Below are 23686 nucleotides of genomic sequence, written 5' to 3' on the forward strand. Positions count from 1 at the left end.
CCTGGCCCTGGGGGGCAGGCGGTGGTCCCAGCTGAGTAGCCCCTGGAGTAGGGTAAAGCCGAAGGCGAGGGATCCGGCCAGGGCGTGGCCATCCCACGTGAGCATCCAGACAGGCCTCCAGTGGCCACTGTCCTAGCCCGTCCACCTGCCGGGCCGCGCTTCTCCGGCAGCCGGCCGTGAGCCTCCTGACCCCGACGACGACCCAGCTGCCGCCCCGGGGAGGCCTTGGGGGGGCAGCGGGAGGGGCGGCCGGCGGGTGGGCGGGGTGGGAAGGTGGAGCGCGGCCTCCCCCGGCCGGTCTCCGCAATGAGGAAGTTCTCTGCCTCTGCTGGCTTCCTTTCCCTCGCTGAGCTCCTGAAACAGGAAGTCGGGCAGGGAGCTGGTGGCAGCAGCGGGGCAACCGAGAGGGGACCGACGGCGGCTCGCGGTACGGGGGCCTCAGCTCCCCTCGGTGGCGTGTGGGTCCCGGGGTGGCCGCCCGCCCGGCCCGGGGAGGCCCGTGGCCGCCATGGTCCCCTGCTGGAACCATGGCAACATCACCCGCTCCAAGGCCGAGGAGCTGCTGTCCAGGACGGGCAAGGACGGGAGCTTCCTCGTGCGTGCCAGCGAGTCCATCTCCAAGGCCTACGCGCTCTGCGTGCTGTAAGTGCGCCGGGCCCGCGGGAGGAGGCGCGGCCCGCCGGGGGACAGGGTGGCTTCGGGTCACGGGATGCGTGGGCCCGACTTGTGTGCTGCCCGGATTTGTTGGTGGGTCCTGCTGAGGCCCCCTGTGGGCCTGAGTGGCCTTGGAGCTCAGGTTTTTTCAACGCCGGACCCCCCAGAGCCACTCTGGGCCTGGTCACACACGAGCGGCAGGGCCAGGGGCCGGGACGAGGGTCTCCAGGCTCTGGGAGGCAGGCGGGAGCTCGGGGCTCCAAGGTGGTGCCCTTGTTAGACAGCGGCTGGCTCAACTCAGGTGTGGGTCACAGGTGCCCAGCCCGGAGACCCCGGTGCAGACCTCTGGGGAGCAGGCGTGGCGAGCGGGGACCCTTCTGGCGCCTAGGCTTTGGGTCCCCAGAGGACGCCGTTGTTCGGGAGCCAGAATGGGGGGTGGGTTCGCTCAAGAAGGACCTTTCAGTTCACCTAGAAGTTGCATACGGGGCCCTGAGAGCAGAGGAAGTCACCATCACTGACGGGGAGAGCCTCTTCCCTCCTCACCCCGGCACCGGGCTGTGTCCCCCACCCATTTCGGCCACCCTCATCTACCCGCTTCACCTCACTCCCGGCTCCGGGAGATCGCCCAACGCTCCGGTTCTGTTAACAATGGAGGAACCAGCCACTTGCTGGAGGTTCCTTTTTAAAACACCCTTCTTGACCCATGTCTGAAGAAGGCCCTCAGCCCTGCAACCCTGGCATCTAAGCACCCCTGCACGGCCTAGGGCAGCACCAGGGCACAGCAGGGGACGGGCTGTCCCCCTGCACCTCTCAGGCAGCATCCCCGGGCTTGCAGGAAGTTCCCTGTGACCAGGCAGCAGGGAGGCAGGTCACTGAACACAGACCCGTTTTGAGCATTAAGCGTACGTACTTGTCGGGGCGTTATCTCATTTCGTCCCCACGGCAACCTGAACCGCAGGTGCTGGTGTCACCCCCCTCCTTTGCAGTTGAGGAAACTGAGGCTCGGACAGGTTAAGCGACGGACGACGGTCGAAGCCAGGGCCATCTGACCCCAGAGGCTGCACCCAGGCCACCCCACTCCTCACCCTGTCAAGCTGTGAGCCTAGGTTCCGGGTGATACGGCAGGAGAAGCCAAGGTGTCTACGAGGATCAGCTGGGAGTATTAGAAAATGCTCCTAAACAGGCCTGAGTGTTGATGGCACCAGAGGCCCACCTCCCAAGGCCAGCTTCCCATGCCCCCCAGTCTCACACTCAGAGGAGGGGACCCAGGACCTCCCCACAGGCAGTGCCCCCGTGGGGACCCACCAACAGGGCCTGGGAAATAGTGGGGAGACTCCAAATTGACTCCGCTGGGCCCGCATGGACCGGTCTCCTGCCCCAGTGGGCGGCCGGTTCTGTTGGGTGTTCGCTGTGTGCTGAGCCCCCGCTGAGACCTTCCAGGGCTAACTGGTGCAGCAGCCCTCTGGTCAAGGGGCTCTGATTGTGCCCCGGCTGCAATGCAATCTCTGACTCCAAATGGGCAGCATGATGGAGGCCAGAGCCGGGGCTGAGTGGAGGCCTTGGGAGGCCTTGGGTCTCGTCCGATGACCCCTGAGTTTGCAAGTGAGCGGAAGGAGCTTTGAGAGGGTGAGGCCTATGTCTCCACTGCCCTTACTAGCTGGTGGCAGGCTGGGATCCAGGCCTGGTTTCCCATAGTCCTTCCTCCACTCCTCCTCCTGTCCCCTCTTCTGCATGGAGTGACTCTCAGAGCTGCAGAGAGTTCGGGGTCTGCATCTTAGGGAGGGCGTCCGTGGTGCCCAGCTGTCCACCGTCCTCTTCACCGAGGCCTGGACTTGTCATCAAGTTCCTGTCCTCGAAACCCTTTCAGGTCTAGACCCCAGGGCTTGGATTCTTCCCTGGGAACCCTGCCCTTCGGCCAGGCCCGGGGCTCCCCGAGCCCCTCTGCTTTTCAAGGGAAGCCATCCTGCCCGCAGGGTCAGGAGCCACTCCAGGCTGTGGGATGCCAGGGACCACCAAACTTTCCCCAAGCCTGTGAGACACAATCCTGCTGCCATCTTTCATTTTGCCAATGGAGGAGATTTAAAAATGAAAAACTGACTAAATGGGTGACAACTAACTGGACCTTCCAAAGGCTCATTTCATGGAAGAAAGCATCCTTTAACACCGAAAAGCAGGAAGAGTGTAGTCTTTAAAACAAAACACAACAGGGTGCCTGGGTGGCTCAGTTGGTTAAGCTTAGTCTGACTCTTGATTTCGGCTCAGGTCGTGATCTCATGGTTCATGGGTTTGAGCCCTGCATCGGGCTCTCTGTGCTGGTAGCACAAAGCCTGCTTGGGATTCTCTGTCTCCCTCTCTGTCTGCCTCTCCCCTGCTCATGTTCTCTCTCTCTCTCTCTCTCTCTCTCTCTCAAAAATAAATAAACGTTAAAAACAAAACAAAAAACCAACCAAACAAAAAACAAAGCAAACACCAGTCCTTTAAATCGAATAGATTTAACCTCTTGGGAAACAAAGCCCACCATCCTTAGTTTTCTCTGTTCCCCGTGGCCCGGTGCAAACCTTGCCCCCCGCCGTCCTGTCCACGGCCTGCGGGGTGAAAAGCAACTGGGCGAAATGTCCTCGGTTTCACAAGCGACAGGCTTCGCCCCTCTGCTGTCTCTCTGGAAGTCAGCTGGGAGTACGGGGACCCAGCTGGTGCAGGTGTGGGGTCAGGGCTCTCAAAGTGAGCCAGGACTGCAGGAGGAGACCACCAAGACTCCCCTCCTGCTCTAGAAATATCCACAGAAAGAGACCTCATGGCCCTGCGTGCGCAGGCCTCATTCTGCCTGTGCCCACTGCCTGGAGCCTGTCCCCAGTCCCCTCTGCTGAGTGAGGGGACAGCAGGGGGCCTCCAGCGGCTGGTTTAGGCAGCTGTGTTCGCAGCACCAGGAACTGGGTACAACCTCCCCAGTGGCCTTGGTGCTGAGGAAAGAGAACAGGATTTGACTATTTAAATGAAACGAAGAGGGGGGTGAGGAAGGCACCGAAAGACAAGGCTGCAATTCAGTGCCACCCACGTGATGAGAGCACACGTTCACCCCAGGCCTCGCAAACCCGCGTTTCCTCCAGAGAGGTCAGCCCTACCGCCCACCTGCCACCGGGCAGGAAAGCTCAGGCCTCTCCTCAGCAGCTCAGAGAACCCCGCTTTAGGGAGGCCTGGAGGCCCGTCTTGGGCCCTGAGAGCCGGAGGGGGAAGGCCCCAGGCAGCTCTGCCGTCTTGGGGCAAGGGGGCTTGGAAACACAAGCGACAGTGTGCTCTTCTAGATGGGGCCTCTGTTGTGCTCACCTGACCACACTCAGTCCCACCGCAGGGGAAGCTGGAGGGGGCATCCGGCCCAGCTGGGATGGGCATACTAAGAGGCCATCTAGCTTGTGCCCTCCTCTCCGGCCAGGACAGCACCCCCACGTGGCACCCGTGCACCTGTTAGGTGCTTTATGCTACAGAAAAGAGATACATACCTTGGGGGGTGGGGGTCCCCCCGATGTAAGAGCCAGGAGTCAGCAGGGCCAGCCTCCCCTGGCTCAGGCCACACAGGCAGAACCAGAACAATGGCCCAGCGTGGTTGGGAACACAGTCTGCCCAGTGGGGTGGCGTTCCCACTGTGGCACACTAGAGTTGGCTTCCCTCCTGGAGGAGGGGCAGACGTGCGCTGCCTTGTCCAGCCAGCTGGGGGGCGGGGTGGGGGGGTGGGGAAGTAATCTCGGGTTCCTCAACACACAGCCTTCCCCGAGACGCCCGGGTCCACCCACGGCCTCCTTCCCCGGGGACGGCGGCCAGGCAGCCTGGATTGTGGCCTCGTCAGCACAGCCCCAAAGACGAAGAAGCACAGGCAGGACATTCAGTCACCAAAAACTCCCTCAGAGAAGGCCGCCTTGTCGTTAGGAAGTGTGACAGGCCAGTTGGGGTAGAGCAGGCCCTAAGCCTTGCTCCCCTCACAAAAGGTGGTTGCTAACCTGTTCTGCCTAAAAACGACCGCGAGAGATTCACGAAGGCTAACTGTGTGCCAGGCTTTGTTCCAGGCTCTTTATGTGTATTAACTCACCGTCGCCAGCGACCTTCGGAGGAAGTCCTGTTATTATCCCCACTTTAGGGATGAGGAAACTGAGGCCCAGAGAGGTTAGGTAGCATGCCACATTTACAGGACCGATAAATGGCAGGGTCAGGACTTGAACTCAGGCCGTTCTCAGGAAGGAGAAACAGAGGGGAGCCAGCAAGCCTGGGGGTGTGTGGGATCGGGTAGGCCCGGAAAGGGGGGACACAGAGAAGGGACTTGGGAGGGCAGAAATGTCCAGGAGAGGCATAGAGCCATTTCTGGTGATGTGATCGCATGGATACAACCCCCTTTCCTCCAATTCGCTTCCAAAGTTTCGGCCAAGTTTGCACTGCTCACTGGTTATTTTTGTGCAATGCAAAGAAATACACTGGTTTTCGTAGCTGGGGTTGACAGAAAGTGGGGACCAATACTGGTCCAAACGGTAGCCTCTAGCCAGGCTGGAGGACCACGGGCTCTTGAAACCCAGTTTACGTCAGAGTTGGTCCAAGTGTTCTTTTTTCTTCTGAGTTTTCTTTCTGTGCGCAAGACGGGAGAGAGTGGAGCGCCCGTGAAGGCCTGTGCGTCAATGGCTCACTGGTGTCTTCTGTGCACGGTGAGGGACTCACAACGACCTGGTGAAGCTGACGGTCTCCAGGCTTTCTGCGCCCGTGCCCAGCACACCAGGGCAGCTCTTCCAGAACCAGCGTAGGCTCTGGCTTTGGTGTGTTTTGCAAGCTGGCCTGCTTGGCGGGTTAACTTCACCTGGGCACAGACACTGGCGCCTCCCCGTCGAAGGGTCCGCTCTCCTGGAGCGTGAACCCAAACATGGTGGTGAAATGGCTGCGGTGCTCCTGGCCAGGCGTTCCTCGTTGCCCCGGAGATGGGGTCACAGGGGGTCTGCCCTTCCCGCCTCAATCCATGCCGTGCGACACGGTGCTTAGCGGACAGCCCTCCGGGATTGGCTGCGTTCGATGTGAGTTCTAGTGTTTGCGAGATGCTAACCTGCCTGCGCCCACCCAGCGTCCTCGCTGGTGAGGTGCCCACTCCTGGGGTTAATTTGTTTTTATTGAGGTATAATTCACATCCCACAAAATCACCCTTTGCACAGTGTACAATTCAGTGGTGTTTAGGACATCCTTAGCGTTGTGCAATTATCACCACTGTCTAACTCCGTCATCCCAAAAAGAAACCCTGTACCCACTGGCACTCACTCGGGATTTCCCCACCCTCCAACCCTTGGCAACCACTAATAGACTTTCTGACACTTGCCTGGTCTGGATATTTTATGTGAATGGAATCGTACAATATGCGGCCTTTGTGTCTGGCTTTTTCCACCCAGCATAATGCTTTTGGAGTTCAGCCCTGTTGTAGCATGATTACGGTTAAATAATAGTCTGTTGTGTGGCTAGGCCACATTTTAATCATCCATTTATCAGTTGGTGGACATTGGGGTCGTTTTGGCTATTATGAGAAATGCTGCTGTGAACATTCATGTACAAGGTTTTTGTGGTTTGGTTTTTTTGTTTTTTGTTTTTTGTTTTTTTTTTTTTTTAATGTTTTTATTTCTTTTTGAGACAGAGAGAGACAAGAGCACAAACGGGGGAGGGGCAGAGAGAGAGGGAGACACAGAATCGGAAGCAGGCTCCAGGGTCCGAGCCGTCAGCCCAGAGCCCGACGCGGGGCTCGAACTCACAGACCGTGAGATCGTGACCTGAGCCGAAGTCGGACGCCCGACCGACCGAGCCACCCAGGCGCCCCGGCCATTTGTCTATTTTATTTGGAGAAATGTCTCTTCAGATCCTTTGCCCGTTTTAAAAGTCGGCCTATTTGTCTTTCTGTTGTTGTCATTGGATTACTGAGAGGGTAAAAATGGGAGAATGTGGGCAAAATGTGTGACCCAAGGCCAGGCACACACGGTCAACACCCACTAAACCCTGGCCGTTATTTTTTACAACTCATAAAGTGAGTAGTGACATTTCAGCTGCAGAGGAGTATAGGGCCCCTCTGTGGAGAAAGTTCCACAGCAGAAGGAAAGAGAGCACCGGCAGAGTGACACTTCTAGAACTTCCTGGAGCCCTGTAGGAGCCTCCGGGAGACAGCGAGCTGTCATGTGGGGCCTCCTCAGAGGAAGTGCTCAAAAAGATAAGGCAGGAAGAGCACTTGAATGGCGCATGAGTGTCCAGTGGCCGCTGGGGCCAGGGTTGAGCTCCCGGAAGCCTGACAGAGAGAAGGGTCTGGGGCATGGATGCCAGGAAGAAGCACCAGGCAGATTGAAGATAAAATCAAGAAGGAATGGAGGCCGTCTTAAGAGGGATTAACTAGTTCCCATTTGGGAGGGAGCTACTGAGGGGACAAAAGTCCTAAGGCTCAGCAGAGGGAGCCAGCCCAGCATGTGGACGGGGTGGGGATCAGTGCAGGTGGCCAAAGCAGGCCCTGCCGGAGCAGAGTGGGTAGAATAAGCCTGCAGCTCTGGGGACCAGATCTTTCCTTTCTCCCGTGCTCATTTCATACCCCCGTTGTCCGTTAATTAGAAAAGCATTGTATCAGGGTGCCTGGGTGGCTCGGTCGGTTAAGCGTCCGACTTCGGCTCGGGTCATGATCTCACGGTCCGTGAGTTCGAGCCCCGCGTCGGGCTCTGTGCCGACAGCTCAGAGCCTGGAGCCTGTTTCGGATTCTGTGTCTCCCTCTCTCTCTGCCCCTCCCCTGTTCATGCTCTGTCTCTCTTTGTCTCAAAAATAAATAAACGTTAAAAAAAAAAAAAAAAAAAAAAAGAAAGAAAGAAAAGCATTGTATTAACAAGGACCCAAACAATTTGGGTTCAACTACTTTTTAAAAATCACCCCAGACAGGGCTGGTCCCCAGAGCATCAGCTGCTCCGGCCTTGCACTCATAGCCAGGACCCTGCCCTCCAGAGTCTCGAGGCTTGTTGAGGCCATCACAGGCGTCAGTGACGATGCAGAAATAGATCTTCTGATAAACAGCGCAGTGTTCTTTCAAGTAACTTAAAAAAAAAAAATAGTGTTAAGGGGAGCCTGGGTGGCTCAGTCAGGTAAGCATCAGACTTCAGCTCAGGTCATGATCTGGCGGTTTGTGGGTTTGAGCCCCACATCGGGCTCTGCGCTGATGGTGTGGAGCCTGCTTGGGATTCTCTCTCTCTCTCTCTCTCTCTCTCTCAAAAGAAATAAATAAACTGGAAAAAAATCTTAAAAAAATAGTATTAAGCATAATGTGCAAAGAGGAATAAAGAAAGAAAGTAATCACCCACCTATTGACAGACAAACGTGAATACTGCTAATTTGTACGTGTACCTTCTCATTCTCTTTATTCCTCTTTTTCCAGGGATGTAGAAATCTCTGTAATATTATATCTAGCTATACGCACATAATTTTGGTCTGTGTTACATTAACATTCCTCAGTTGGTTAAAAATTTTCCTAAATATCATGTTTAGCGGGCGCCAAGATTCTAGCACAACATGTGCCACAATTGATGAAATGACTTGTGTGATATGGCATTTAAGTCGCCAGCAGTGTTTTATTGTTATAAATATGATGGTGGTGGAGGTCTTTGTGCAGAATTGTGACGTTTCTGGGTATAGATTCCCAGAGGTGGAATTATTGGATCAAAGGATAGAAATACTTTTTAGATTCCTGATACAGAAAGACCAACGGCTCTCCAGAATGTGGTTCCACTTTGTGCTCTGGTCGGCTGTACAAGAGAGTGCCTACGTCATTCCAGCGGCCGTGTGCTGAATCTTTGCTCCTAAAAAAACATTATTAAGTTGCAAGGTGAAAGGTGGTTAATACCTGTTCATTTCTCTTTGCATTTCTTGATTGCAGTCGTGGTAAACTTGTTTGACAGGTGCGTTGACCTTCATCATTCCTCTTCCGAGAATGGTCTGTCCATTCTCTCTGACATTTTGCTTTTGAAGCTGCCGTGTGGTTTTTCTGTTATCTGTTTGCATAAAGTCTTTGTATCACATTTGTTGCAAATATTTGCACTGTGGTTTCCCTTTAAACTTTGATTTTCTTGACATTCAGAGACTTTTCCCTTCTTTTTCCTTTGTGATTTTTTCTCTCTTTCTCCTTTGCTTTTAAATGTAGAGAGTCCCTCCGCTCAAGATATTCTGGGTTGTTTTTTTTTTTAGTGGGAGGCAGGAGGGTTAGGACAGGGCCTTTGGAACTTGATAGACTTGGGCTAAGGAGGACTCTGCCCGTCCAACCTCCAGCAAGTTGTCTAATTCCACGGGCCCTTGGTTTCCTTATCTGAAAACCAGGCTAAGAATACCTTTTGGGGTACCTGGGTGGCTCAGTCGGTTAAGTGTCCCACTTCAGCTCAGGTCATGATCTCACTTGTGAGTTCGAGCCCCGCATCAGGTTCTGTGCTGACAGCTCAGAGCCTGGGGCCTGCTTCAGATTCTGTGACCCTCTCTCTCTCTCTCTGCCCCTCCCCTGCTCATGCTCTGTCTCTCTCTGTCTCTCAAAAATTAAACGTTTAAAAAAAATTGTTTAAAGAATACCTATGTAGTAATGTCATTTGGTGAATTGAATTTAAGTGTACATCACGTGTGAAGTATTTGGGAAAAACAGATGGAGAGATGATAAATTTTTCATTTTTGTATGTTTATTTATTTATTTTGAGAGAGGGGGAGGGGCAGAAAGAAAGGGAAAGAGAGAATCCCAAGCAGGCCCCATGCTGTCAACACAGAGCCCAACACAGGGCTCAGTCTCACCGACTGTGAGATCATGACGAGCCGAGATCAAGCGTTGGATGCTAAACCGACTGAGCCACCCAGGTGCCCCCAGTTTTTTGTTTTTTGTTTTGTTTTGTTTTTTACATTTGACACTTTAATCTCTCTGGAATTAATTTAATGAGTAGCGTAAGCCAAGGATGTATGTGTATTTTTTTCAAGTAGCCAATCATCTTTCTCAAGAACTTTCACTGAATGATTTACTTCTTTTCCTTTTCTGATTCATCCTTCACTGTATAGTAAGTCTTATATATCTCTTTCTTGCCTGTTAACCCTGCTCTGCCTATTGTCTGTTTTCTTACATCACTATCATGCCAAATGCATCACCACGATTTTATAAACGATTTTATTTTAGGATTTGCACATCTATCGTTTTCAAGTATCCTTCCAGGTGAACCAGCTAATAATTTTGTCGAGTTGGGAAAAAAGACAGTTGCACCTCCAATTAGAATTCCATGAAATCCATAATATAACTTGCGAAAAGGGACATTTTAGTATTAGTCTTAATGATAAGTATAGCTACCCCTATTTAAAATTGTGTCATTTTCTTCATACAGATCCTTCATATTTCTTGTTATGATTACTTCTGATTACTTTACAATTTTGTTAGTTTTGTAAATGATAGCTTTTCCCCTGCAGTTACCCTTTTGTGGTAACTGAGAACATACAGGAAAGTTACAGTTTTCATGAATTCACCTTTTATTCTGTTACCTTACTCCTCCTTGTTTCAAATTGCTTTTCATTTGCTTCTCTTGGATTTTCTTGATGGACAATCCTGTTGTATGTAAATTGTGATCATTTTGTGGTCTACTGTCCAAATACTTATAACTCTGATTTAGATTTCATAATTTATTACATTGGCCAGTATTTCTAAAACACTGCAGCAGAGGGTATTGGGAAGAGAACATATCTACCTCAGGAAGTTCTATGAGAATCAAACGTGACAGTTCCTGGAAAGAATTTGGTACAATACCTGCATGGAGTTAGCACTTGATAAAAGTTAGTTGTTGCTCGTTGTCACGTTAAACAAGGACCCATCTTTTCCTAGTTTTATAAATAGTTTTGAATGACAAGTATTGAATTTTATCAAGTGCCTTTTTAGTATCTATTGAGATAATACGTTGTTTCCCTTATTTCAGTATAATAGCTTAATTTTATAAAGTCCCTAACATTGGGGCGCCTGGGTGGCTCAGTCGGTTAAACATTTGACTTTGGCTCAGGTCATGATCTCATGGTTTGTGGGTTTGAGCCCCGCATCGGGCTCTGTGCTGACAGCTTGGAGCCTGGAGCCTGCTTCGGATTCTGTGTCTCCTTCTCTCTCTGCCCCTCCCCTGCTCACGTGCTGTCTCTCTCTCTCTCTCTCTCTCTCTCTCTCTCTGTCTTGCAAAAATAAATAAAATGTTAAAAAAAAAACCACTTTTAATAAATAAATAAATAAAGTCCCTGACATTAACCATTTTTGCATGGTTAAAATTAACTGGTTTTGATCATGACAACTTTTGATTGTATTCTGAATTATTTAGGATTTTTGTGTATATGTGCATAGGTGAGATCGATTTATGTGATTTGGGTCAGGTTGTGGCTTAAGAGTCATATAAGTTTTATAAAATATGGACACATTTATGTGGCATCATCATTATTAAAAAAAGTTGGGCAGAGGTGCTTTTCCTCAGAGCCACTTATAGAGATCATTTTTATTTTTCATTTATTTTTTATTTTAAAAAAATTATTTATTTTTTTAAATTTTATTTCTTATTTTTTAAAATTTACATCCAAATTAGTTAGCATATAGTACAACAATGATTTCAGGAGTAGATTCCTTAGTGCCCCTCCCCCATTTAGCCCATCCCCCTTCCCACAACCCCTCCGGTAACCCTCAGTTTGTTCTCCATATTTATGAGTCTCTTCTGTTTTGTTCCCCTCCCTGTTTTTATATTGTTTTTGGTTCCCTTCCCTTATGTTCATCTGTTTTGTCTCTTAAAGTTCTCAGATGAGTGAAGTCATATGATTTTTGTCTTTCTCTGACTGACTAATTTCTCTTAGCATAATAGCCTCCGGTTCCATCCACGTAGTTGCCAATGGCAAGATTTCATTCTTTTTGCTTGCCGAGTAATACTCCATTGTATCTATATACCACATCTTCTTTATCCATTCAGCCATCGATGGCTCTTTCCATACTTTGGCTATCGTTGATAGTGCTGCTATAAACATGGGGGTGCATGTGTCCCTTCGAAACAGCACACCTGTATCCTGTGGATAAATGCGTAGTAGTGCAATTGCTGGGTAGTTCTATTTTTAGTTTTTTTAGGAAGCTCCATCCTGTTTTCCAGAGTGGATGCACCCGCTTGCATGCCCATAAAAAAATTTATTTTTAAGCAATCTCTACACCCAACTTGGGGCTTGAACTCATGATCCCAAGATCAAGAGTCATATGGTCTCCCAACTGAGCCAGCCAGGTGCCCCAGAGATAATTTTTAAATATTTCAGGTGGCTGGGTGGCTCAGTTGGTTAAGCATCCGACTCGATTTCGGCTCACGGGTCATGGGATCAAGCCCCGCATCAGGATCTGTGCTGATAGCATGGAGCCTGCTTTGGATTCTCTCTCCTCTCTCTGCCCCTCCCCAACTTGCGTGCGTGTACTCTCTCTCTCTCTCAAAATAAATATGTAAACATTTTTTTTTTAAGTTTTTAAAAAAAAGCATCTGTGCTTTCAGAAACCCCTATTTATGCGTGTATGAGGACAGAGATCCTTCTTGTCTCTTATCTTTCCTCCCTGTCTTTTCTTTCTGTACTGAATTTCTCGAACTTTTCTTCCCCGTTAACGTTCCCCAGGACGCGAGCTGTTGTGGTATTTAGTGCTGACTCGTGAACTCCACGTTTTCCACTTCTGATCACTTTTCCTTTGTCTCCTGCTGCTCAGTTCTCACAACTGACTTTTCCCACACCAGCAATGCAATGGTGTGCTGAGTTCACAATCAGACTTCTCCAGAATGTCTTTTATTCTTTTCGCAGTGATTCTGTGAAACATGGAGGTAACGCCTTTGAGTCCTTAGAAAAATGATGCCCTTCTTTTGAGTGGCGATATGTTTTCATATGTCTGGTAGTTTTTCTTTTCTGACAAAGAACTGTCAGGAAACATCAAGTCAGATTCTTTTGGAGATCAGAGTGGGTTTTTGCCCAAATCCTCTTACTAGCAAAAAAAAAAAAAAAAAAAAAAAAAGGACCAGCAAGATTGGGGGTGGGAGCCCTGATCCGAGATCTAGCTGATGGGGGTAAGTGATGAGGGGTGTTATGGCCTCAAGGATAGGTGGGCTTCCTCCCAGGGGTCTCATATAAGGAACAATTTGCTGGACCCCCAGACTGCTGGGGCAGGGTGCTCAGCAGACCCCCAACAGCACTCTGGCTGCCTCCCCTCTGCCTCTCACCCGGCCACCTGGCCTTCCCTCACCTTCTCTCTTCTGAACTAATGGCTTCTTATAATTCATCCATTTTCTTACTCTCTTTCTCTGGGATTCTTTGAGGTTCTGGTGGTGAACGGTGAACAAACACTGTTGGTTCCTAGGGCTGACACACATTTTCCCTTGTTTCTATACGGTCCAAGTGGCTTTTTTGAACACAAGGTTTCCACCCCTTGTTCTCCCACCCCATCTTGTCTACAACACTTAAGGAAGAAAAACAAAACATGTACAAACAGCACTAGAAATTGAACTGATATGTAACAAGAGTTACAAAGGGACTTAAAAACAATTATAGGGCATGCTAAGCCAATCAGCAAAGCGAGACAGAGACACTCATGAGGTTCTTGAATTTTAGAGTTTGATTTCTGCCTCTTTCTCTTTCTCTCTCTTTCTCCCCGCATGGGGCTGGCCGTGGCGAAGGATGTTTCTGGGTATGCTTGTCAGTGTTTATTTAGCTAGGAATAGTCATACAGATATAGTCCTGTTTATCTGACAGAATAAAAGTGCTCTGATATTTCTTCCTACTTCTGTTTCCTTGTCCTCTTGCATTAAAAAAAAATTTTTATTTAATGTTTATTTATTTTTGAGAAAGAAAGAGACAGAGTGCGAGCAGGAGAGGGGCAGAGAGAGAGGGAGACACAGAGCCGGAAGCCGGCTCCAGGCTCTGAGCTGTCAGCACAGAGCCCAACGTGGGGCTTGAACTCACCAACCGCGAGATCATGACCTTAGGTGATTTGGACGCTCAACCGACTGAGCCACCCAGGTGCCCCCGCTTGTCCTCCTGCATTTACGTATAACTTCCCCAACCATATTGGGATTGATCAGGAAATGCCCTTCCCGGGAAGCATCTTCCCTCTTAGAACAGGATGGGCACCTGCTGTCACCTGGCAGCTGTTGGGAGTCATGCGGGAAATTTGCTGTAAGCCCCACGTCATCTGAGGTGGGACAGCCTCCTCCATACCCAGCCCGGCACCATCCCAACGTGGGTCTCCAGTGGGACTGTTCCTAACACATTCACCTTGAAATGCGACCTGCTCACTGGAAGGAGTAGCAGCCGAGGGCCTGTGTTAGCACCGTAAATTGTTACTGAATCACCCCAAAAGAGCTGGGAAGGGCTGGATGACGCAGCCAAGCACGTTGTCTGGATTGCGTTCCCGTGTGGTCGTTGTCAAAGCTGATAGAGTCGTGGAATCTTCACTTGAAACATTTTACATGTGAGATTGTGCATGTACATGTCGGTTCCACATCTCTATGTGGAGATATGCTTGTATGTACACGTATATGTGTGTTGTGTGTGTGTGTACATGTGTGCATTTGTACAACGTTTGTCATCTGGGACCAGAATGCGGTGTAGCGGCTGAGGAGTGAGGGAGACCAAGGAGTGCCCCCCTCCACCTGCTCGCGGAGCCCCCGGAGCCCCACGGCACGCAGTCTGGAACAACTCATCTCCTGTGGGCTGTGTGTGTGGCATGAGTGGCGGTGGTGGTGACGTTGTACATTTTCCCCACAAAGACCTGAAATGACCCGGCTCCGGGGTTGGCTTGTCTGGCCCTGTGCACCGGGGCTGCTGAGATATCAGTGTCTAAGGGGCAATGTCCTCTCTTCCTATCGGACTAGCTTCTGAATCCTGGTCTCTTTGAACAGCATGGAAATGAGTCTGTCTTTCCTAGAACTTCTCTGAAAAGGCCCTAACGGCTTGTCTGCCACACTTGATTAACTGAAGGGCCGTTCCGGTTCCGTGCAGCTGTCTGCGCCCCTCTCCTTGGGACCCTGTTCTTTTGCTTTAGGGGCTGGTGTTTGGGGCCTGCTGAACTTCTTGCACAAACCAGCTGCCCTCAGCCAAATGAGACTCTTCTGGCCCCGGTGTCATTTGCATATCTACTGGAGGAAGTGTCGCGAGAGCCAGCAGTGAAAGATAAGGGGGTAGCAGGGCGGAGCCACTCTTGGCATTTGTTGCTGGCTCTGCACAGGGGGCTGAGGCTGGAGGGGATGGCGACGGGGGGCTTGGACTGGGGTCCTGGGGCCGTCCTCCGTTTCTGGGACCTGTGCGGGAGGTGACGTGGCAGTGGCCTAGAGAGTCATCCCTGACATCTCTGACATAAGCCAGGTGCGCTGTCAGCTCAGGCTCTGGAGACAGGGTGCAGGTTGCTGAGAATTCAGAGATGAGACAAGACAGGAAAAGAAACTTCCCTGTGAGAACTGAACCAGGTGGAAGTGAAATTACGCAAAACAAATTCTCTAAAACTTTCTTGAAATATCCATTGGTTCAAAAGCCAAAAAAGATTGTAAAATTGACCACATAAAATCGTAAAACACAGCTAAAAAAAAAAAAAAAAGTCCCATGAGCACTGTCAATGACAACTCCAAAATAGGGTAGCATCTATCAAAGTCTGGCAAATAAATAAACAAAAGATGGTCTTAAAAAATGTAATTCGCAGAAAATGTCAGTTTGTAAAAAGAAATTTCGCAGAAAAAGAAAGACAACTATGAAACATAAGAGAACGCGTTCAACCTTCCTCATAAAGAAAGGCAGATTAAAGTAAGCGATCATTTTTCTTTCACCTCTCAGATTTGCAAAGATTGAAATGTCTGATAACAGCCAGTTGGCAGGGTGTGGGGAAACAGACATATCCGGTTAGTGGGAGAAAAAAGTGACACAGCCTCACGGGAAGGCAATCGGTAGTCCCTGTCTCAAAATCTAGAGCCCGTGTCCAGCTCTTCTCGTGCCGACCTCCCCACAACCGCTAGTAAATGTCAGCACGTGCAGGGTTTAGCGTGCTCCAGGCATGTTCAAATGCTTTTCAGGGGTGCCAGGTGGCCCAGTCGGCCAAGCATCTGACTCTTGATGTTGGCTCAGGTCATGATCTCACAGTTCGTGAGTTCAAGCCCCACATCGTGCTCCTTGGAGTTCTCTGTCTCTCCCGGCCACGTGCATGTGCTTTCTCGCTCTCCTAAATCAATAGGTAAACATTAAAAAATGAGAAGAAATGGGGTGCCTGGGTGGCTCAGTCGGTTGAGCGTCCGACTTCGGCTCAGGTCACGATCTCGTGGTCTATGAGTTCGAGCCCCGCGTCGGGCTCTGTGCTGACAGCTCAGAGCCTGGAGCCTGTTTCAGATTCTATGTCTCCCTCTTCCTCTGACCCTCCCCTGTTCATGCTCTCTCTCTCTGTCTCAAAAATAAATACATGTTAAAAAAAAAAAAAATGAGAAGAAATGCTTTTCGTACCTTAACTCACTTAATCGACACAGCAACAGGTAGGTGTTGTTCCTGTCCCCGTTGTACTGACGGGGAGGCTGAATCTGTGACTTCACCAGTGCATGTGAGATATAGGCACAGAGATGATAAAAAGTTAAGAAGCAGCTACTCATCTCTCATCATAGGCTGGTCAAATAAATGATCACACAACCACATGGTAGAACATGAGTTGGGAAGAATTCTAAGATTTTTTTTTTTTTTGGGGGGGTGAGAAAAGCAAATTTCAGAACAGCATGTATACTATGATATTATTTGCATTTAAAAAGACAGGGACATATAAGCTTGCATGTATGTTTAAAAGTTCCGGAATGGCTTACAAAAAGGAGTAGTAAATCTAAGAAGTGGGGCTCCACAGGAGCAGGAGAAGGAGACATTTATTTTTCATCCTTTACCTTTCTGCATGGTTTTAAATTTTTAAAAATCGGGGTATAATTTTAAGATCTAGTTACCCAACACGTATAAATGTTGAGCAGAGTGCCAGGCACCCAGTAGGGGCTGAGTAAGTGAAACTCCTGTAACGAAGCTGTGTCTTGATGGCGGATTCCTTTAAATCAGACCACGAAGCTGTCGAGTGCCAACGTAAATCACGCGCAAAAGACCCCACTGCCTTTCTTCCTAAAGTTCCTTGGGTGTGGAGGGGGCGGGGAAGGGGGCTTGGTACAGGACTGCTCGATGTCAAGGCCGATCTCCACCTCGGTATGATCAGCTCCAAAGTTCAGAGACATCATGCCCAGATTCCTCCAGCCAGGTCGGGAATTCTCCAGAGAAACGAATTCTCTTGCGTGGGTTCTGATAAAGTCTTTGGTCTATTTCAGGTATCGGAATTGTGTTTACACGTACAGGATTCTGCCCAATGAAGATGATAAATTCACTGTCCAGGTAAGCCCTTTATCAACCTAGACACCTGGCCCTGCGTGGAGCCCGTGTTGGCAGAAGTAGGTGACAAAGAAGAAGAAGAAGAGAAGAAAAGCCTGTGCCCCAGACAGCCTGGACATGAGGGCCCGGCTGAGCCTCTTTCTCCCCCAGAAGTCTGTGGTTGGGGGTGGCTTAGTAGCTAAACTATGGCCCTGCAGAGTAACCCCGCTCCGTGACACGAGGAAGCAGGCCTGACAGACATTAACTTGTGTTCCTGAGTGCAAAGGAGAACGATGGTGAGGAAGGATGCCCAGAGACAGAGGAAGGGGACTGTGGCTTGTCAATTCTTTCCTTCAGGGAGCTCAGCTGAGTGAAGGTCAGTGGGCCAGGGAGGAGAGGAGGGGGAACTTCCAGGAGAACAGACCGTTTTTCCTGAGGGACTAGATGATTGCCCGGCGGGTTAGCGTGAGATGGTAACTTTCACTTCGCAGACGCCTGTTCTGCCCAAGGCTGATGCTCATGGCACCTGGCTGCACCAGGTGAAGTCCAAGTGTGTAAAATTTGCCGTTAAATGTTAACAAAGAATCAGCTGCACAAGTCTTTCCAAGTCTGGAAAGACCACCCTACACATAGTTTGCATGACAAACACCACGGGCTCTGTGTGACCGCAGTGCATGACAACCAAGTGAGGTGGAGGCCAGGGGAGCTATTTTTATCTGGCTGTGTTAAGAGAGCATGGGGGTGGTCAGAACAAAGGAGGTGATGCTCTCAGTGTCCTCAGCAGGGACAGAGGCGTCACGCTCAGTTCTCGAGAGGCACCAACAAATGGGGTTCACCTGTGTGTGGAGCGGAGCGGAGGAATAGAGCAGGGCTGGGACACCATGTCATGTAGGAGCAGCAACGGGGTCTGTGGGGTTTAGTTGAAAAGAAAGTAAAAGTGGAGGAAGAGAGGCGGGGCCCTATCGTTGATTCCAGAACGTGAAGGGAAGGATGCATTTTGTCCAGAACTAGATGCAGTTATGGAAACAGGGCTGGACTAGAGGGCAGGACAGCAGGCGAGTCCCTGGGGCACAGGTCACTGGAAATGTGTCAAGAGGGAGAAGCTGTGTGGAGTGGAGCACCTCTGGGGAGAAGCTGTGTGGAGTAGAGCGCCTCTGGGGAGAAGCTGTGTGGAGTAGAGAGCCTCTGGGGAGAAGCTGTGTGGAGTAGAGCGCCTCTGGGAGAAGCTGTGTGGAGTAGAGCGCCTCTGGGGAGAAGCTGTGTGGAGTAGAGCGCCTCTGGGGAGAAGCTGTGTGGAGTAGAGCGCCTCTGGGGAGAAGCTGTGTGGAGTAGAGCGCCTCTGGGGAGAAGCTGTGTGGAGTAGAGCGCCTCTGGGAGCCTATTTACAGGGTCAAAGGAATCACTTCAATGAGCCACTTGTCAGAGAGTGATGTCCTAAGGGCATGCTTGAACCAACCCAGGGGGTTGTGAAGCTGCCTCCTCAGGCAGCTGGGGCTGTTTGATGCAGGGGCTTCTGGGAGATACAAGTTTGGGCTCACTCAGAATTACTCCACCCGGTAGAGGTCAGGCTGAGAGCCGCTTTTGGCTTCTTCGTCCTTTCCACATGTGCACCTACACCAGTATCTGAAGAGTATCCATCTGAAGAGTTTTGGCTAGCCTGGGGTGTCCCCCTGTCTCAGCTTGGTCACCAAGGATGAATGGCACATCTAGTATAAGACTGTCCGTTCATGTCCCTGGCGGCCGCTGACCACTGGTACGGTTGTCTCTCACGTGGGCTCCTCGCCTGCAGGGTGAGGCCTCGGGGAGGCCCGTGTGGGGCGGGCAGTGGGCCTCAGCTGCCTCTACCACTTTACGTATGTCTAGGACCGTGTGAACTTTCCTGGCCGGGTTGGCATCCCTGACAGGTGGTTTGCTGAAAGGAGTCTACACTCTCTTAAGTTAAAAGTTGGTCAATGCTTTTGATCTTTTTTTCCCCTTGTGGTTTCTTCTTTTCCTTCAAAGGGCAGAAGACTTTAAATATGACTAGGCCTTAAGCTGGAAAAGACACAACTTTGTGGCTTCTTGTATATACAGCGGTACCCACGACCTGTAAACACGTATAGACTGCGTCTAGTGTGCCCCGCCCCTCCCTCCCCCCACTCACCTTCGCACCCTTGCTGCTGGGTGGCCTGTGTGGCTGTGCGTGGCGGGGTGGCGGGGCACCGAGGGAGAAGGCCTGGACTGGGACCAGAGGGTTTGGGGCCCTGCACCCGGGTGCAGCCTGCCGCGACTCAGCCCTTCTCTGTGGGTCCGCTCTTTCTCCCACCAACAGGTGCACTTCTCAGTTCCAGTCCCCAGAGGTAATCTGGGTGGCTCATCCACCAACAGCTTTCTCTGCACAGGCCACTCGGGGGCCACGGGCCTGTGTGTGAACGGGCTGCCCGAGCCACTACCTGCCCCACAGTCAGAGTGTGAGGACAGAGGGTTACCTGAGGCCACGCTCAGCCAGGGCGATGGGCGGGCAGGTTCCCTAGAAGAGCTGGGGCCCTGCTGGACACGTGTGCTCCCGACCCCGGCACCGGGCCTGCGACCTCTTTGGTGGCCAACAGCAGGTAACCAGGGTGCGGGGATCTGTGAGGATGGGCAGCCTGTGGAAGCTTCCACGCCTAAGGATACACCTTCCTACAGAAAGACAACACCTTACCGAAATAATGAGAGTAGCTGGCTGCTGAGGAGCTAGTTAAAGCACGTGCCCCATGAGGCCAAGTCAGAGACTCGACGGGGCCTCAGTCCTCGGTCCTCGCCAACTGCCGCTTATTTTAACTCTGGTTCCTCTTTTCGTGTCGAGGCAAAACCTCATACTCTTTTCTGAGCTGAGCCACAGTTTCTAAATAACTCATTCCTTACACCTGAGTCTGCTCAGTGCCACCAGAATGTGAGGCTCCTAAAATAAGAATCGGGCCTGAAAAACTTGGCCAAGTGAAGCGGCAAAGGCTTTACTGGCTTTCTCATGTTAATTGCGTCCGCTCTTCTCCTGGGGCTTCTGTCTTTTTGGCAAAACCAAAGGGCCACTCCTGGTCCGTCCATCCGTCCGTTCTTTGTAGAGGGACCTCATGATGAGTGCATCGTGACCCGCAGGAGGAAGCAATCCTGGCCTTCTGTGACCTTGCTCTCTCTCCACCTTTCTCAGGCTTCCAGATAATCAGAGAGGGGAGGGAAGGATGTAAACTAACTTCGTTCAACGCCCCCCCCCCACCCCCACCCCTGCTGTTAAGTACGAATGTGGCTGACGCGTACAGACGGTGGAGCTCAGACCCGGGTCTCCACCCCAAAAGTGTGTCCAGACCTGGCTGGGTGTTGGCCCCCTGGGAAGGGTGGACTCTGGCAAGGGAGGATGAGGAGGCAGGGCCATGTGGCGGGGTGGCGGGGCACCTTCCTTCCCGGTGTTGTTGATGACACTGGTCGTCACTGGCATTTGGGCCTTGTGGCGAATCAATGAGGCACCTGGCACTGAGGCAGGAAAGCCTAAAACGTGTAGAACACCCACCCGGGTGACCGGCTGACATGGGGGAGCCATCACCTCGCCACTGCTCTTTATTGGCTGGGAGGAAACCAACGTAAGTCAGTCCTACCTCATGCTCAGGCGAGGGAGGGAAGGAAACATGGAGGAAATGAGATGGAAAGATGGGGGGAGAAAGGCAATGGAGGAAACCAACGTAAGTCAGTCCTACCTCATGCTCAGGCGAGGGAGGGAAGGAAACATGGAGGAAATGAGATGGAAAGATGGGGGGAGAAAGGCAATGGAGGAAACCAACGTAAGTCAGTCCTACCTCATGCTCAGGCGAGGGAGGGAAGGAAACATGGAGGAAATGAGATGGAAAGATGGGGGGAGAAAGGCAATGGAGGAAACCAACGTAAGTCAGTCCTACCTCATGCTCAGGTGAGGGAGGGAAGGAAACATGGAGGAAATGAGATGGAAAGATGGGGGGAGAAAGGCAATGGAGGAAACCAACGTAAGTCAGTCCTACCTCATGCTCAGGCGAGGGAGGGAAGGAAACATGGAGGAAATGAGATGGAAAGATGGGGGGAGAAAGGCAATGGAGGAAACCAACGTAAGTCAGTCCTACCTCATGCTCAGGCGAGGGAGGGAAGGAAACATGGAGGAAATGAGATGGAAAGATGGGGGGAGAAAGGCAATGGAGGAAACCAACGTAAGTCAGTCCTACCTCATGCTCAGGCGAGGGAGGGAAGGAAACATGGAGGAAATGAGATGGAAAGATGGGGGGAGAAAGGCAATGGAGGAAACCAACGTAAGTCAGTCCTACCTCATGCTCAGGCGAGGGAGGGAAGGAAACATGGAGGAAATGAGATGGAAAGATGGGGGGAGAAAGGCAATGGAGGAAACCAACGTAAGTCAGTCCTACCTCATGCTCAGGCGAGGGAGGGAAGGAAACATGGAGGAAATGAGATGGAAAGATGGGGGGAGAAAGGCAATGGAGGAAACCAACGTAAGTCAGTCCTACCTCATGCTCAGGTGAGGGAGGGAAGGAAACATGGAGGAAATGAGATGGAAAGATGGGGGGAGAAAGGCAATGGAGGAAACCAACGTAAGTCAGTCCTACCTCATGCTCAGGCGAGGGAGGGAAGGAAACATGGAGGAAATGAGATGGAAAGATGGGGGGAGAAAGGCAATGGAGGAAACCAACGTAAGTCAGTCCTACCTCATGCTCAGGCGAGGGAGGGAAGGAAACATGGAGGAAATGAGATGGAAAGATGGGGGGAGAAAGGCAATGGAGGAAACCAACGTAAGTCAGTCCTACCTCATGCTCAGGCGAGGGAGGGAAGGAAACATGGAGGAAATGAGATGGAAAGATGGGGGGAGAAAGGCAATGGAGGAAACCAACGTAAGTCAGTCCTACCTCATGCTCAGGCGAGGGAGGGAAGGAAACATGGAGGAAATGAGATGGAAAGATGGGGGGAGAAAGGCAATGGAGGAAACCAACGTAAGTCAGTCCTACCTCATGCTCAGGCGAGGGAGGGAAGGAAACATGGAGGAAATGAGATGGAAAGATGGGGGGAGAAAGGCAATGGAGGAAACCAACGTAAGTCAGTCCTACCTCATGCTCAGGCGAGGGAGGGAAGGAAACATGGAGGAAATGAGATGGAAAGATGGGGGGAGAAAGGCAATGGAGGAAACCAACGTAAGTCAGTCCTACCTCATGCTCAGGCGAGGGAGGGAAGGAAACATGGAGGAAATGAGATGGAAAGATGGGGGGAGAAAGGCAATGGAGGAAACCAACGTAAGTCAGTCCTACCTCATGCTCAGGCGAGGGAGGGAAGGAAACATGGAGGAAATGAGATGGAAAGATGGGGGGAGAAAGGCAATGGAGGAAACCAACGTAAGTCAGTCCTACCTCATGCTCAGGCGAGGGAGGGAAGGAAACATGGAGGAAATGAGATGGAAAGATGGGGGGAGAAAGGCAATGGAGGAAACCAACGTAAGTCAGTCCTACCTCATGCTCAGGCGAGGGAGGGAAGGAAACATGGAGGAAATGAGATGGAAAGATGGGGGGAGAAAGGCAATGGAGGAAACCAACGTAAGTCAGTCCTACCTCATGCTCAGGCGAGGGAGGGAAGGAAACATGGAGGAAATGAGATGGAAAGATGGGGGGAGAAAGGCAATGGAGGAAACCAACGTAAGTCAGTCCTACCTCATGCTCAGGCGAGGGAGGGAAGGAAACATGGAGGAAATGAGATGGAAAGATGGGGGGAGAAAGGCAATGGAGGAAACCAACGTAAGTCAGTCCTACCTCATGCTCAGGCGAGGGAGGGAAGGAAACATGGAGGAAATGAGATGGAAAGATGGGGGGAGAAAGGCAATGGAGGAAACCAACGTAAGTCAGTCCTACCTCATGCTCAGGTGAGGGAGGGAAGGAAACATGGAGGAAATGAGATGGAAAGATGGGGGGAGAAAGGCAATGGAGGAAACCAACGTAAGTCAGTCCTACCTCATGCTCAGGCGAGGGAGGGAAGGAAACATGGAGGAAATGAGATGGAAAGATGGGGGGAGAAAGGCAATGGAGGAAACCAACGTAAGTCAGTCCTACCTCATGCTCAGGCGAGGGAGGGAAGGAAACATGGAGGAAATGAGATGGAAAGATGGGGGGAGAAAGGCAATGGAGGAAACCAACGTAAGTCAGTCCTACCTCATGCTCAGGCGAGGGAGGGAAGGAAACATGGAGGAAATGAGATGGAAAGATGGGGGGAGAAAGGCAATGGAGGAAACCAACGTAAGTCAGTCCTACCTCATGCTCAGGTGAGGGAGGGAAGGAAACATGGAGGAAATGAGATGGAAAGATGGGGGGAGAAAGGCAATGGAGAGACAGGGAAGAAGGAAAGAGAAATGAATGAGAAAAAGAGGAAGAGGAAGAAAAAAGGAAGGAAGGGGGAGGAGTAGAGGTGGGTGAGGGTGGGGGGCTGTTTCGACAGAAGACAGCGTGGAAATAGGTGTGGGGCAGAGCCAGCAGAGAAAGGGGAGGTGGGGAGAAGGGGAGGCGGTATTCTAGAAGATTCTAGGCAAGTGCCTAGGGGTGGTGGGAAGGGGGCAGATCTTGCGGTGACCAGTCTCTCTCTGCTCTGCTCCTTGGGCTGTGGATTTCTGTGT

At 51.1% G+C, this 23686-nt stretch overlaps 1 protein-coding gene across 3 annotated transcripts in view; it reads left to right on the plus strand.

Annotated features, from left to right (window-relative positions):
* The first annotated feature begins 359 nt into the window (after positions 1-359).
* INPP5D (inositol polyphosphate-5-phosphatase D) overlaps positions 360-23686 on the plus strand; it is a 124518-nt gene continuing 101191 nt past the window's right edge. For 2 of the 3 annotated variants that reach the window (XM_042950545.1, XM_042950544.1), the window contains exons 1-2: positions 402-642; positions 17004-17067. In XM_042950545.1, the coding sequence (XP_042806479.1) occupies positions 509-642; positions 17004-17067 (198 nt within the window). In that variant the 5' untranslated portion in view covers positions 402-508. Of the gene's footprint in view, positions 643-17003; positions 17068-23686 lie in introns of all 3 variants that reach the window. The other variant, XM_042950546.1, reaches the window with a different exon arrangement.

Source organism: Panthera leo, chromosome C1 (genome assembly GCF_018350215.1).
Source record: "Panthera leo isolate Ple1 chromosome C1, P.leo_Ple1_pat1.1, whole genome shotgun sequence".
Classification (NCBI taxonomy): Eukaryota; Metazoa; Chordata; class Mammalia; order Carnivora; family Felidae; genus Panthera; species Panthera leo.